Source organism: Girardinichthys multiradiatus, chromosome 1 (assembly GCF_021462225.1).
Source record: "Girardinichthys multiradiatus isolate DD_20200921_A chromosome 1, DD_fGirMul_XY1, whole genome shotgun sequence".
Lineage (NCBI taxonomy): Eukaryota > Metazoa > Chordata > Actinopteri > Cyprinodontiformes > Goodeidae > Girardinichthys > Girardinichthys multiradiatus.
The window spans coordinates 23,292,025-23,308,746 of NC_061794.1; the positions used below are offsets into that span (position 1 = coordinate 23,292,025).

Genomic DNA, 16,722 nt, shown 5'->3' on the forward strand with positions numbered 1-16,722 from the left:
ACGAAGATGTGTACCGAATGAACCGTATATGTAAATGTATAGATAATTAAAAACAAATACAATGCTTTCCATCCCATTGTGCCAATAGAAAACATGAGGGAAACAACAATATAAATATCTTACCTGCACGATATCTCTCTCTGCCAACTTCCCCCGTGATGAAATTCTGACATCATCACCATCCAGCTCAACCATTGCTTCAAAGACAAAGATATCTTATTTACATAATCCCAACTATGCTGCAGTACTAAATGGAAACACGTTTATTGTTTGTGAAATGAGTCTTTTAGAAAGGCAAAATTATGTTTATGCTAAATGATACGTTTGGGAAACACTTTTTTGTTAAGAAAACTTGAATTTGTTAAGTTTTGATAAATCAGAAGTCCATTAAAGGGCCAATACTGAGACACACAACTACCACTTTTTCCTTTGTTAGTATTCTCACCATCAAACTCAGCTTGACCAACTCCAACAATGATGATAGACATCGGGAGTTTTGCAGCCTGTTAAAAAAACAGAAGAATCATCTTCAGTCAGTGTATGAGGAGGAGACACATTAACAAATATGTGTAATCCAGCACACATCCATTTCATATCTCATTATGTTGAATAGCTTTGCAAGGACACGCATTATTCAGAATGGATTGATACAAAATCTTGCTGAATATTTTAACTAACAGCTGTACACAATGTTTAATTCACATGTCATGCTACCAATGTTGGCAAAGCTGTTTAATGCTGGAGTGCAAACAAGCACACATTTGTTATATTCAGATCATTTTCAGCCAAGCCAATCAAGCCTTTCAACATTAGTGTTTTACAAAGTTGTTCTGTTTTGTTTGCAATATTTTTTTACATCAGTCCATCATTCATTCACTCATTCATCTTCCAACCAATATCCAATTTCCATTCCCCCTTCCCTATGATGATGGATGGATGGATGGATGGATGGAAAATGTAATGATACTTACTAACAAAAAAGAGAGACATAAATATAACATTGCAGCTATGAAGTCCATTTGATAAGCCAAAATTCTTGAAAACCCCTGTACATATCACTTTTTTTCACATACCTTATTAATAATACTTGTGGGCAGAAATACACCACAGTTTGCTTTAGAAACACCCAAGGCTGCCTATATATTTAACTACAAAAAATTAAATCTTAATTTGGAGGTTTAATCAGGATCATATTCTGAACTGTAGTGCAGAGCTACATGCTATCAAACCACAGCACTGGTGTTTGAAATATGAAAGCTCTAGCATGAATGAATGATATCTGCTTGTGGTAAAAATGCATTTGCAGGGTGAAAGTAGGTCAGGCTTCCTGGAAAAACCTCCCCCAGGGAGAGGTCTGTCATAGATAGGAGTAAATAGACTTTGGAGGACCACCCCCTTCCCAGTCTTTATCAATTTTCCTCTCCAACCCTTTTTCCATTTTTATCTTTTCCGCTTCATTTGTTCCTCAAGAACTTATCCATTTGCTCAAAAAAATACATATTCAATTTGCCACTTTCCCTCTTCAGGTCCCACAAGCACATACCGTACCTATAAACGCCAGAACAAATCCTCCTTTCAGAGATGAATTATTCAGTCTACACCATTTGTTACTTTACTTGTACTGTAAAGTCACTCAGGAGACCTCACTCCAACATGAATTCAGACTCACTGCTCTCACTGCTAAAAACGACAAGGATAATCTGAAGATATACCAATTGTGATAATAAACCTCTAAATCCATAATAAATAGCAGCTTTGATCACTAACAAGAAGCTTGATGCATGAAAATAAACAGGACAGGACTGAGTCATTTTTCTTGTTCAAGAAAGGCTTTGCTCAAATTAACCCTTAAATAAAAACATATTAGGATGTTTTTAGTAGCTGTAGGAGAAAAAAAAGATTAGTAGAATTAAAGTACAGTAACTCCCAAAAAACTGATACAACACCAATCAAAGGCTTTAGATACTCTTTCTCATTTAATGGGTCTCAGTATTTTCATGACTATTTACATTGTAGATTCTCACCAAAGGCAACAAAACTGAATGAACACACATGGAATTATATAGTAAGCAAAAAGTGTAAAATAACTCTAAACATTTGTATATTTTAGATACTTCAAAATAACCACTCTTTGCTTTGAGGACTGCTTTGCTCTCTAAGCATTCTCTCCATGACCTTCATGAGGTGGTTACCTGAAATGGTTTCCCAAAGAGTCTTGAAAGAACTTCCCAGAGGTTCATTGAGAGATGGCCTAAGGTTAATATTTCAGTCATTACAGCAAAGGGTGGCTACTTTAAGGAATCTAAAATATAAAACATATTTAATGTTCTTTTACAATTTTTTGTTTGCTATGTAATTGCATGTGTGTTCATTTACAGTTTTGATGCCTTCATTGAGAATTCACATACAAATCAATGGTCATAAACATAAAGCAAACCATTTCATTAAATAAAAAAGGTGTTCTAAAACGTTTGACCAGTAGTGTATATGCAGAAACAGTTGGCTTCTTTGATAAAGTACTGAAAATCTTTTAATTTAAAGCAGTTTTCATTAAATATTCTGATTAATGAACTGTTTGCCTGTGTGAGACTGAGGATTAAATTTGATTTTAAATTTAAAAATAACTTCAATTTAAATTTGCATGCAATTCCTAGGTATTAATATTTGTTGCTTTTATGCAATACTTTTAAATGTTGTACATGCTAAGCTCTCTTATAAGTAGGTCTTAGTTATTTTCTTTTTGTCTTGACTTTTATGCATGATATGTGCTATATAAATAAACTTACATTACCTTATAATAGGTTTTTCTTAAGGTCTGCATGAGTTAAAACACTGACCGCCCTCATAGTGGTTGAAGAGCAAAGGAGATAATCAAGGTGACAGACTCTGACAAACTGCAGTGGCTCTGATGAATTCATTTTGATTCACTTTTAGGAAAAATATTTGCTGTAAAATTTCGCAATTCCCTTTTTCACTTCATATGAAACAGCCATTACCATACTGCGCCTAGAAATCCTCTCCGTGAAAGTTATGAACAGGACCGGTGACAAAGGGCAGCCCTGCCGAAGTCCAACATGCACCGGGAAAAGGTCCGACTTAGTGCCAGCAATGCGGACCATACTCTTGCTCCGCTTGTACAGAGACCGGATAACCCGTAGTAAAGGGCCTCCGACATCCCGTACTCCTGGAGCAGGTCTATAAAACACATGTAGACCGGTTGGGCAAACTCCCATAAACCGTAGAGTACCCTGCAGAGGGTGTAGAGCTAGTCCTCCGTGCAGATACAATTTTATTTTACAGTGAATTTAGAAATCAAGGTCCCAGAGTCTGAGAAAAGTGGAGAAGGTCAGAATCCAAGTTCCTTAAAGTCCAGCATGAAGTTTCCACAGTCAGTGTTAATTTGATGAGCCATGTCAACTGCTGTTTTGGTACACTGTGTTTTTCAAGACCAAAGTCAGCATAGTCATCTACCAGGAACTTAAAGACAACTTCATTCTTCTCTCTGTTGTTGAGCATGGTGAAGATAGTGATTTAATTTCCCAACAGGACTTGGCAACTGCCCACACTGCCAAAAGTGCCAATACCTGATTTAATGACCATGGCACCACTATTCTAAACTGGCCAGCAATCTTACCTGCCCTAAAGCCCTCAGGCAATCTCAAAAGAAAGCTTAGAGACACCAGAGCCAACAAATCAGATAAGCTGTGGGCCACTATTAAAGCAACCTGAGCTTTCTGAACACCTCAGCAGAAACACAGACTGATCACATCGATTCCACCGAGCACCAATGCAGTAATTCAAATAAAAGGAGCCCAGAACAAGTATTATGCATATACAGTACAACACACAGACACACTTTTCAGGAGGCTGGCATTTCTGTACGTAACAACAGTTTTTGTTTGGTCTGATGTAATTTTCAAATTTTCAGAGGAACGTAGTTTAGGGTTTCCATTATCTATAGGCGACTGTGGCTCAGTAGGAAGAGTAGTTGTCTTGCAATCAGAAGGTTGTGGGTTTGATTCCAGCTTCCTCCTGCCATATGTTGATGTGCCCCTGGGCAAGGCACTTAACCTCAAATTGCCTACCGATCTGCGTATGAATGTGTGAGCATTAGTGAGTGCGATTGGGTGAATGTGGTGCTAGTGTAAAGCGCTTTGAGCGGTCTGTATGACTGGAAAAGCGCTATATAAGTTCATTCCATTTACCATATCACATTTTACAGAAAAAACACTGAAAATATATCACTCAGTGAGTAATAAATCTATATAATACTTTTCTTGAGTGAATTACTGAAAAAAATAACTTCTGGTGGATATTCTAATATAGTGAGATGCACCTGTGAAACCTTATGTATTTATTTAAATTCCTCATTAATACTTTTCAATACTAATGTCTTATCTGAAAATAAAACCCCTTTTAAGCTTTCAATTTACCTTACGGAAACAATTGTATATAAATCCTGTGTCACAAAACCTTAACATTTTGTGTTTTTTTTATTTCTAAGACATAATTCTGCTGCAGTCATGCTATGTCTCCACTTCAAATTCAGATTACAGACATGTAGCAGCATTGAATTGGAAAAAGGTGCAAATAACTGCACTAACAGGGGAGGTTTCCACTGTTCCTTATACCTGAAACATTTATTAATTCTTCCAACTGGTGAAGCCATTTTAAAAGGTGAATTTAGTGAAAGACACCACTGTAGAATTTCCACAAAGAATCATCCAAAATTACGGGTCTAGAACTCAATAAATAAAAATTTTCCTGCAACAACCTAAACATGTTCTGCTCTCACTTAAACACAAGAAAAGTCACATAAATATTGTTAGCTTACTCTATTTTTGCACAAAAACTGTGAAATATTTCTGTGAAGCATTCACACCTGACTGGTATTTTGTGGAAGAATAAAATCCATTTAGATGCCCACTAAATTATTTGCAGTTCCATTTATTTCAGGTGTATGTTGCAGTTGTAAGCAAGCACAAAGCCACCAGCCTGTGACAGTATCCAAGGACCCATTTTTAAGTGAAATTACCAACATGTAATAAATCATAAGATTTCTTGTTTGGTTCAGGTATGAGTACAGGTTCAACTTTGTAAAGTCAACATGATATAACTTTGAACTATGGAACATTTTTACTTTCTTACAGTGCTTTTTATCTCTGAATTAATCTCGTTAAATGGATGCATCATTGCAGTGTCTATTAGCAGCCCCACTTGTTAATTTAGAAACACCATTGTGATGTTATCCTTTTAGTCAGATGTTATTTGAATTTTAATGACTGCCTCGTGAAATCAAGGCCAGGGCACTGTTAAAATAATAAAAATTAATAATTTTTCAGTTTTTCTTTTCTTCTCACTTCAACCCCTGCTGTGTTTTGGCCTGAAATAATACAACCGTAATCTGACACAGAAATGGGTGCATATTGCTCTGTTCTGCTGGACTTAGTAATTGTGTTTGTGCAACATTTATTTATTGGATTTTGCTTCAGGAATTCAGTGCAGTAATAAATGCACAAATATTAGGTGCAGTCGCATAAGCGTCAGAACTTAGAGACACCACATACAAGTGCAACTACTACAAAATCTTTATATATTATAAGCAAATGTCACAGTAATGACCTACTAATAACATAACATTTAATGTCGTACTTAACAGATGCTTTGATGAAGACTGACTCAGCTCGGTATGCTAAATTCCTGGAGAGGCAGAAATCAAAGGGCTGCCCAACCTATTATCTGACTAATTCTGATAACAATTTGGAAGGCGCCTATGCAATGTGTATTGTGCATTGAACATTCAGCCCTAGGTGGTCAAGTGATGAAGAGTTTTGAAAAAGAAAGAATATGCTATTAGTTTATAGCAAAAAGTTATTTACTCTGTTCTTTTGAAGTGGCAAACCATATATGTTACACCTTTGTTTTCAATAGATGCATAATAAAGGGGCTTTATAGATGTAACATTAGTCACTGTTTTACAAGATCTTCATATTGAGGCCCATGTAAATCACATTTTTAAATATGCCAACATATGTACCAAAATAACAGTGTGACACCAGCTTTAGTTAGTGTCTGCTATTTGTTATAATCTAAAATGTCACAAAACACTGAAAAAAAACATACTGCAGAGAATATTGTGAAGAACTCCTTTTATGTCATTCATCTCTGCAGAACGAAGCCAGAATGCAAAAGTATATCCAGGCTTTAGCTCTGTAGACAGAAGAGTGAGAAGCCTGGTCCCAGCAGGAGTGAGTGAGTTCAGGTTGAGCAGAGAGCAGAGCAGCAGACAAGATCTTAAAAGGAAGGTGTGGCTGTTCGAAAAGGTTTGATTAACAGTCGCAAATTCCCTTTAAACCCAGTCTGCTGGGGGTCAGAATGCTGTTGCTGGGAGAGTTTACCTTGTCGACGATTATTCCTGTACAAACATCATCCCAAGAGCAGCTTTGTTGTCAATATACAATAAACATACTCAAATTAGGAGACAAAAAAGATTAAAATAGTTTTTAAAAAGTTGTTTTTAATTATCAACAGTCTAAGGTTTTCAGTGAGAAGGAGAAGTATTAGAAAGTGTACAGAAAAAGTACAGAGTTGAAGAAAAGTGCAGCAGAAAACCTACTGAAAATTCTCCAAATCTACCACTTAGCTGACAAACTCTGAAAGCAACAGAAAAGCCTGAGAGCTGTACTGAAGTAAACTAAAAGCACCTAAAATGCCAGTACACCACAGCACAGCAGAATACACAGAGAAACACCTACATCCTCCAGCTAGTGTGGAGCAGCACTTACATTCACTATGGCCTCCTTGGTCTGAGCCATGTCTGATATTACTCCGTCTGTAATGATGAGTAGAACAAAGTACTGAGATCCATCCTGCACAGCCGCTGCGTACCTGGGTCAAAGGAATAAAAAGCAGAGCATGACCCGCATCAGAATAAAGTAGAATTTAAATAATGTTGAAAAGGGTTACATGTGCAAGACTCTGCACCGAACGCTGACAGTGGCAGAAACAACTAAAGGGAACATCTAAAGATGGCAGAGAAGTAACCACTGTGTCAAATATATCAAGAAATGCATAAAAAAAAACACATCACTGCACTGAGTAAGTGACACACAAATGTGATATAAACATGTAAAAACCTAAAATATTCTGTTTATCCCCTTACATCTCAGAGGTTTTTACAGATTACAGAACCCATCAGAGATAGTACTGTGAGGGTGTCCTAGTTTCAATTGCCCATCGCTGGATGCTCCATGAATAATTTATTAAACTGTTTATGCAATCGCAGCAGTCTTATTTTTTCAGAACATTATTGATTGCCTGGCACCCATAAGACCAGCATTGATGAGCCAGAGAAGGATGAAAACAAGAGGATCATTCCAGATACCAAGGACAGGTCAGAGGTGAGCCCGTACGTTCACCCCTCCCTCCCCACCAGCTTGACAAATTTGACTGCAAGATACTGACATTTTAATCAGAGAGCGTGCACATCTGTTGCAGCAGCGTGAACATAGCGTGAATAGAGTTTAGAGATTAAAGAAACATTTGCTGCCTTATTTAGCCACATAAAAAATAGATGTTCTTCTGCAACAGATGTGACAGCATGTGACTGCTCATGCTTTGCTTATCGCCGTGAAGTTGAAGTTAAAGAACCATCATACACCAGCTTCAACAAACCCACTGTCATCTGGACAAAGCCAGTGGTACCGTGAGGATCATGTTCTTTAAATTCTCCAGTGCATGTAACACAATCCAACCTGATTTGCTTTGTCAGAAACTCCAGAAGACTCAGGTGGAGGCCTCAACAATCTCCTGGATCAAAGACTACCTGACAAACAGACCACAGTTTGTGAGACTGAAGGGTTGTGAGTCTAACCAGGTAGTCAGCAGCACAGGAGCACCACAGGGGACTGTACTCTCACCATTCCTTTTCACTCTGTACACCTCAGACTTACAGTACAAGACAGACTCCTGTCATCTGCAGAAATACTCGGATGATTCTGCAGTCGTTGGGTGGATCAGAGATGGACAAGAAGCTTTGTGGCATGGTGTAGAAACAATCATCTCATCTTCAACGTGAATAAAACAAAGGAGATGATTGCAGATTTTAAGCAAATCAGGAATAGTTCAAACACTATTTACATCTTTGAAGAAGTGGAGGTGGTGGAGCAGTATAAATACCTCGGTGTTCACCTGGACAACAGACTGGAGTGGAGGTGCAACTGTGAAGCCATTTACAAGAAGCAGACTGTACTTCTCGAGAAAACTCAGGTCTTTCGGTGTCTGTAGCAAGATGCTGCATATCTTCTATAAGTCTGTTGTGGAGAGTGTGATCTCTTCTACCATCATCTGCTTTGGAAGCAGCATCAGAGCCAGGGACTTAAATAAGCTGAACAAGCTAATAAAAGAAGGCTGGTTCTGTTCTGGGGGCTCCTCTGGAACCTCTGGAGATCATTGTGCAAAGAAGGATTCGTCATAAAATGAAGAACATTATGGAGAACCCTGAGTATCCTCTTCATGAGACTGTTGTACAACAACAGAGTGTCTTCAGTCAGAGGCTTCTTCAGATCTGCTCTAGAACAGACCGCTACAGGAGATCCTTCATGCCCACAGCCATCTGCATCTGAAGAAACCTGCATAATATGAGCTGCAACAACATTTTATTTCACTTTTGGGATTAATAAAGCCAGTCAGTCAGTCAGTCATTTTCTACCGCTTATTCCGTAGTGGGTCGCGGGGGAGCTGGTGCCTATCTCCAGCAGTCTATGGGCGAGAGGCAGGGTACACCCTGGACAAGTCGCCAGTCCATCACAGGGCAACACACAAACAACCATGCACACACTCATTCATACACCTAAGGGCAATTCAGAGTGACCAATTAACCTAACAGGCATGTCTTTGGACTGTGGGAGGAAGTCGGAGTACCCGGTGAGAACCCACGCATGCACGGGGAGAACATGCAAACTTCATGCAGAAAGACCCCCGGTTGGGAATCAAACCCAGGACCTTCTTGCTGCAAGGCAACAGTGCTACCAACTGTGCCACCGTGCAGCATTTTTGAAATTTAATGTACAATGTGAAGTTATTCTTTGCTTTTCTGGTTTTAGGATGACTTGTTTTAGTTCTTCAGAGTTTAGTGTCTATGTAATTCTGCAGTGTCTTTGTAAAAGTGGGATTTATTCCACTCATATTTATGTATATTGGAGTTGGAGATAAATTAAAACAGCACAGAACCTTATGATGAATTTTATTAGCTTGAAACCAAGGCTATTCACAACTATAATGTGACATTTTAATATGTATAAAAGCCTTCTGGGCTGTTTTTTATGCCTACATTTTTGTGCTTGGAATAAAATAACATTGCCTTCAGGGGTTTTGTTCTTGTAAGGTTTGGATTAGGTTTATTTGCCCTTCCAGTTCTGCTTTCAGTGTTGACAACAACCTAATATTCATAGTTGAGTATATGATTGATTTTAGAGTCTATAATTGTAGGTTTAATTCTGAAATAGCTCCTTCACTTTTCTCTGTTAAAACAAGCCACAAAATGTAAATCAAACTCTTGGAGAAAGTTGTTGCAATATTAAAATATAAAAATAGGTTTTACAATGCAATGTAGTTGTTGTTGTTGGTTTGTAACTTGTATTGGTGTAAGCTACAGTTATAAACAGTTTTGTGCTCAAGTGCTTTTAAATGAAATCATTAATGAGTGGTGTTTTGAGAGAACATTAAACCTATTATGCTTTTATTTACATGATGAATTTTTCTAGACCATCTTCTTGCCTTCTATCTAACTGCTCCTTCATCAAATCACCACATTAACATGGTGGAGGAGTTTCAATACCCCTGTGATCCTGAGGACAATGTTGTCCTGTGTTTCAGCATGTGGCAAATTGACCTCAGGGGAGGCCTCAGACCAAAAGTGATTCAGTTTTATTGATTAAATGCAGACCAAAAGAGAAGGTTAACCTCTCCCAGATTGGGGAGGCCAGGGCACCCTCCTGGACTCAGGCAAGGGGGGATAGGCTCAACCGGGAGTACCTTGTGGTCCACATGACATGCAATCTAAACGGATCGTGTTCAGGACCTCCACTGTAGATGCAGCTTCCAGGAGCTGTGCTCTAAAGGTCATCGCCAGGTGTTACGGCAGCAACCAGAGGTCCTGTTGTTGATCCACAATTGTGATGGAAGCCATAAGGATGAAGAATGAGTTTAAGTCATTCTTGGGAACTCCCAAAGTATTTATATTTCTTTACCAAGATGTGACATTGTGCCACAAGATTCCAGGCAACAGTACTTTGTTTACTGTATAACTTTAGAACCTATTTTTTTTCCAAGTCTATCCCATATTCACTGTTGGGGTAATTGTTAATCAAGTAAAGTCCATCAGATTTAGTTGTTTAGTTGGAGATTTGGTCTGATGTAACATTCAATTTGAGTAAAACTTGACCTTTATTGAATTGTAGATGGTAATAAACCCAAATTTCTATATGTTTCAAATGTAAATATGACAGGATTCTTTTTTGTTCTAATATTATCACAAATATTTGAACGAAAAGAGGACAACCTTCAACCAACAAATCACCTGCGCTTTGTATTTAATGAGGTACAACTAAGTTTTCAGATAGGGATGGTAAATTAGTTTGTTTCACTGTGACCCCTTGACATTTGTCTCATAATGTTAAATTACAGCATGTTCCCCATTTACAGTAAAACTCCTTTATTTAATAGATTGAGTCATCAACACTTTTACAAAGGCAGCATGACATGAAAACATTTTCCTGCAGTTCACGTGACTTCTCACTTTCATCACTTTATATGTCTAAAAATAAAGTGGTGAGCACTCTAATATGCCCGGCCTCACGTATGCCTGATTTCCATTTCTTTTCATCTCTGCCTTGCAGCTGACTGTTTTTCCATCATTAGTTCTGAGAGAAAACCTCCATTTACTGACTTAATACATCTGACGATGTAGCTGCCTTATTTACACACTGGTTCCAAAGAAAAAGTAACCGTGCTCAGATTTTTTGACGAGGGGATTTTTGTGTTCGCACCTTGCCACATGATTAACAACAGGAGCGAAGTTGGTGGGTCCATACAGCTGAACCGTCTTAAGGCTTTGATGGTAAGCTTCAAGAATCCCCTCGATACCGTTACAGTACGGGTTCTCAATGTTGCCATTCTGAAAGGAACAAAACAAGTGCATTAATGCATGGAAAATATTTAATTAAATTCAAGTCAATTCAGTTTATTTATATAGCGCCAAATCACAACACATGTTGTCTCAAGGTACTTCACAAAGTCAGGTACATACATTCCAATTAATCCTAACCATTGAACAGTGCAGTCGGATTCAGTTATTTATTCAAATGGATAGAACGTTTTCTATCTAAGGAAACTCAGCAGAGTTGCATCAAGTCAGTGACTTGCAGCATTCACTCCTCCTGGATGAGCATGTAGAGACAGTGGACAGTCACTGGTGTTGACTTTGAAGCAATCCCTCATACTGAGCATGCATTTATATGATATAAACCTTTAAGAATTAGGTATTACTGCACTAATCCAAACACTTACAATGCAATACTAAAAGACATTAAATCAGATACAATCCACTTTATCCATATAGCACATCTGGGACCACACAAGGCTGCCAGAGTGCTGTACATAGATGGGTCAATGGACAGAACCAGGAAAAGTCCTACATTTATCTTCAACCTTTGCTAACTATAGCTGCTGAATCTTCACCAATGTGTTAAAAGCTCAGTGTGATAACTTAGTGCAGACAAGCCTCAGGTGGACCTACATTTGTCATGCACTTTAGCTGTGTGCAAGTTGGTGTGTGCATGCAGTGCTGTGTTTTCTCTCACTCTCTCCCAACAGGGTTCGACTGGCAGGTGCAGCTCCACAGGTGTCCTCCATGAGGACTAATTAGGAGGGTTTTATAAGGAGCTGGAACGTAGAGGGAGGCATCAGACTGTTATCTCACTCAGAGTGGTAATCTGGCCTGTGTTTGCTACCCCTTGACTGATCTTTTGTTTCGAAGTCTTACCTGAGTCTCTGTTCCTTCTCTTGCAGGATTTTTCTCCAATGTTGGCTTCTCCCATGATCCTGGTGCTCCGTGTCTACTCCGTTGGATCTCGCTGAAAGCACCTCGGAGAAAGACGCTGAATTGTCAGTCTCCCTTCTGCTCCTGGAACCAGCCTCGTGGAAACTGACAACTATTCTCCCATCCGTTCGCTCACCTGCCTGTCCACCCTTCACCTCATGCTGGAAACACCTTCTGAAAAGGATCCAGGTGACAGAGAGAGATACAGCTTTTTCCACAGAATCACACCTCCTGCCAAACTCAGCCTCAGCGGACAGATCCGCCCTCCCCAGAACTTTCAACTCCAACTCCAACAGTCATCTTCATCTCTACCCCCACATTACTTACCATCCATCCGCTGTCAAGATTATAACCTCTCACCTCTCTTCTGTAGTGTCCAGTCTGATTGTCCTCAGACCCCCCGATGATCAGCCAAACCATTTACACTGCTTTTCAAGAAAGACTGTTAAACCTGTCATCCTGCCTCCGTATCTGTGCTCAAGGCATCTTACTAAGTCAGCACGAGTCGCTCCTGCAGTCCATGAATCAGCAACAGTCAGAAATTATCCACACACTGAATTGACGTGTTTATCAGTTCCAAGATGTCAGCTCCAGACTCCCTGGACCTCCAGCTAACTATGCCATCTGTTTCCTCCTCACCTCAGCCCACTGTCGGTGCTGCGTTCACTTCCCTGTTGGCCAGAGAAGTTGCTTCCCCCACTCTGGCACCATTTTCCGGGTATACCATAAAGTGCCGGGATTTTCTGCTTTAATGTACCCTGGTCTTCCAGTGCTCTCCTTCATGTTTCTGCAATGACTCAAATAAGATCTCATTTATAATCAGACCTCTCCTTGACAAGGTTCTAAGGTGGGCTGAAGCCATAACTGATAAAACATCTATTCATCTCTATTCTTACAATGATTTTCTAGAAATCTTCAAACATTCTCACCCAGTGTCAGCATCAAGGAGGCAGCAAAGAGTTTATGGGTCTTCAAACCAGCCAACAGGTCAATGGCTGAGGTGGCAATAGATTTTTGCAGCTGAGTCTGGTTGGAACACTCCAGCTCTTAAAGGAATGTTTCTTAATTCTTTAAATTACACATTGAAGGATAAACTATCATGCTGTGACAAAACCAAAGCCTTAGATGAGTTAATAAACTTTTCCATTCACATTGACAAATGGCTAAGAGAGAGGGCAAGGGATCAAAGGATCACAGTCGCTCCATTTCCAAACATAATCACCAATTACCTACTGTGACATCATCAGGTTCAGACACCGCTGTTAACCAGCGCTCTCCTGAGCCTGTGTAGATTGGCAGAGCCCATTTATCTCCTGAAAAAAGGCAGAAACGTTTACTCTCCGGGTAATGTCTCTATTGCGGTGCATCCAGTCATTTCTGCCTTGCTTGCCCGATCCGCCCAAAAGATTATCCCCATCAGTAAACCAGGAGGATCTGGCGGGTGCTGTACATCATAATGAATACCCCCATTTTCTATTTGGTGGATTCAGGTTCAGAACAGAACCTCATTAATCCTATTTTCCTCCATCAGCTAAACATCCCAGTCCAGGATTTGTCATTCCCTATTAAAGTCTCAGCCTCGTTGCTTCTCCCCTGAAATCACTCACTTTCATCAGAAGAACCTTTGCCTTGTCTGACGACACCGAAAAGGCCTTTCTTAAACTTAAGGAAAGCTTCTTATCAGCACCCATCCCTGCCCACCCAAATCCTAAGTTCCAGTACGTGTTAGAGGTGGATGCATCAGACACGGGTTGGAGCTGTCCTCTCATAAAGATCATCATTTGGTAAGCTCCACCCCTTAGAAGACATAGGAGACAGTGAGCTTCTGGCCACTAAATTGGCCCTCGAAGAATGGAGACACTTGGTTGGAGGGCACGGAGAAAATCATCATTATTTGGACCGACAACAAGAACCTCGCCTACCTTCAATCTGCCAAACTACTCCCGTCAGTCACATTGGTCCTCATTCTTCTCACGTTTCAACTACACCATCACATACCATCCAGGTTCTAAAAATATTAAACGACATGCTCTCTTCAGACAGTTTTCCACAGAAGAAGAACCCCAGGAACCAGAAACCTTCGTTTCTCCATCCTGTGTCATTGGTGCCCTCTCCTGGAACCTGGAGGACTGCGTGCTCCAAGCTCAACGGGATGAACCAGATCCAGGAGGGGGTCCAACCAGCCAACTATACACCCCATCCACCATCCAGTCTCAGGCTATTCATTGGGCCCACTCTTCGAGATTCTCCCGTCCCCCTGGATCCAGTCGAATCTTTGCCCTCATTTGTTGATACTTCTGGTGGCCATCCTTGACTAAAGATGTGGTGGAATATGTAGCAGCATGTTCCACTTGTTCCAGAAGAGCTCATATAAACCTCCATTAGGCCTTCTCCAACCACTGCCCCTTCCAAGCCGTCCCTGGTCCCACATTGCACTGAATTTTGTTACTGGTCTGCCTTCTTCCAAGAACAAGATGGTCATCCTCTCCATCATCGACCGCTTCTCCAAGGCTTGTCATCTGATTTCCCTCACCAAGCTTCCATCAGCAGGTGAGACCACCAGACCTCTCATTAACCACGTCTTCAGATTCCATGGTATACCCACCAACATTGTTTCCGATAAAGGTCCACAATTCATCTCACAAGTATGGAAAGACTTCTGTGCAGCTCTAGGAGCAAAATCACTTTTCTCATCTGGTTTCCACCCTCAGATCAATGGACAGTGCAAACGGCTTAATCAGGAACTTGAAAATAACCTCCTCTGCCTCGGTGCCAATAATCTGGCATCCTGGAGCCACCATCTAACCTGGGTACACACACAATTCCCACATGTCCGGAGGGACGCTCCTGAGTCTCATGGAGTTGTATTCTTGAGCTCTCTCTCATATTGGATTTTGAAGGCTCCACCTCTTCTTCGGGTAGGCCACCAGGAGGCGTCCGTTGAGGGGGCCGGGGGGGGGGGGTGGTGGTCTGTGACTGGCAAGTGCAGCCCCACAGGTGTCCTCCATGAGGACTAATTAGGAGGGGTTTTAAGGAGCTGGAACCCAGAGGGAGGCGTCAGACCATTACCTCACTCTGAGTGGTAATCTGGCCTGCGTTTGCTACCTACTGACTGATCTTTTGTTTCCAAGTCTTACTTGAGTCTATGTTCCCTCTCTCGCAGGATTTTCCTCCAACGTTGGCTTCTCCCATGATCCTGGTGCTCCGTGTCTACAGGTCCTTCTCAAAATATTAGCATATTGTGATAAAGTTCATTATTTTCCATAATGTCATGATGAAAATTTTACATTCATATATTTTAGATTCATTGCACACTAACTGAAATGTTTCAGGTCTTTTATTGTCTTAATACTGATGATTTTGGCATACAGCTCATGAAAACCCAATCTCGCTGAAGCACCTCGGAAAAAGATTGTCAGTCTCCCTTCTGCTCCTGGAACCAGCCTCCTGGAAACTGAAAACCATTCTCCCTTCCGTTCGCTCACCTGTTTGTCCACCCTCAACCTCATGCTGGAAACACCTTCCGAAAAGGATCCAGGTGACAGAGAGAGATACAGCGTTTTCCAAAGAATCACACCTCCTGCCAAACTCAGCCTCAGCAGACAGGGAACTTTCAACCCTAAGAAAGCCCCATTTGCAGGTTTCTACAGTTCATGTAGGCGATACATCAAATATGCACAAGAAGTTAAACTGTTCAGATAAAACAAAAATGAAACCTTTTTGTTTGCAAAATGCAAAATCTTACGTTTAGTCAAAAACTAAAAACCATCATCCTGAACACACCATCCCCAAAGTGAAACGTCCTGGCAGTAACATTATGCTGTGGGGTTGATTTACTTCAACGGGGACAGGAAAGCTGGTTGATAGGACATAATATAGCGCCAAATACAAATCAATCTTGAAAGAAAAGATAACTAGAGATTGCAGTTTAGACTGAAATTTAACCTAAACGAGCTACAAATGAAAGGTTGTGTTGGAGTATAACATGACATCTGAAAATGTTTGTGGTTGTCATTTGACAAAATGTAATAAAGCATTTAACTTAATGAGATATCAATAAGTGCTAAACCTTTCTAATAAAAGGAAAGACAGAAAAGGCTGATACACTTTATGTCAGTTAAAATGTTTTGTGAAAAGTATTTAGGGCATATGGCTCTGCAGATGTTTTGCTATTCTCTCACACTCAATTATTCTGGTCTATTTTTGTCTCCAAAAATAAAATTTGGCAAAACTAACTTCAATTTTGTCCTTGCTGATTGCTGAGAGTCACTGTCAAGCTGTAATGTAAATTGTCTACAGTCTAAAGGTCCTGAGTTCTCAAGAGCACTTAATTAAGAATGATCTCTTTACTCTCCTGCCCAGCTTTCCCTATAGGCTCTGACCAGTAAAGCTATCTCTTGTTACAAGGAGGTTATCGATTTTTTCCTGGCTCACTCTTCTGCAACTACACCCCACTGAGAATGAGAAAACAAGGAAGAGCTGATGGTCAGTGTTTATACTAGCTGAGCATCTTATGTTACCTAAAGGTTAAGCTGCAGAATAGAGTAGCTATATGTTTACAAAACCAAAATCTATCAACAATGCTTCACAGTTCCTTTTGTTGCTAAGTCTTCCTTCATCAT

At 40.2% G+C, this 16,722-nt stretch overlaps 1 protein-coding gene across 2 annotated transcripts in view; it reads right to left on the reverse strand.

Annotated features, from left to right (window-relative positions):
* Positions 1-16,722, reverse strand: part of cpne5a (copine Va) — a 129,561-nt gene that overhangs the window by 6,392 nt on the left and 106,447 nt on the right. For both annotated transcript variants that reach the window (XM_047368827.1, XM_047368816.1), the window contains 4 exons: positions 11,049-11,176; positions 6,786-6,888; positions 446-503; positions 124-197 (listed from right to left, as the gene is read on the reverse strand). In XM_047368827.1, coding sequence (XP_047224783.1) covers positions 124-197; positions 446-503; positions 6,786-6,888; positions 11,049-11,176 — 363 coding nt within the window. The remainder of the gene's footprint in view (positions 1-123; positions 198-445; positions 504-6,785; positions 6,889-11,048; positions 11,177-16,722) is intronic.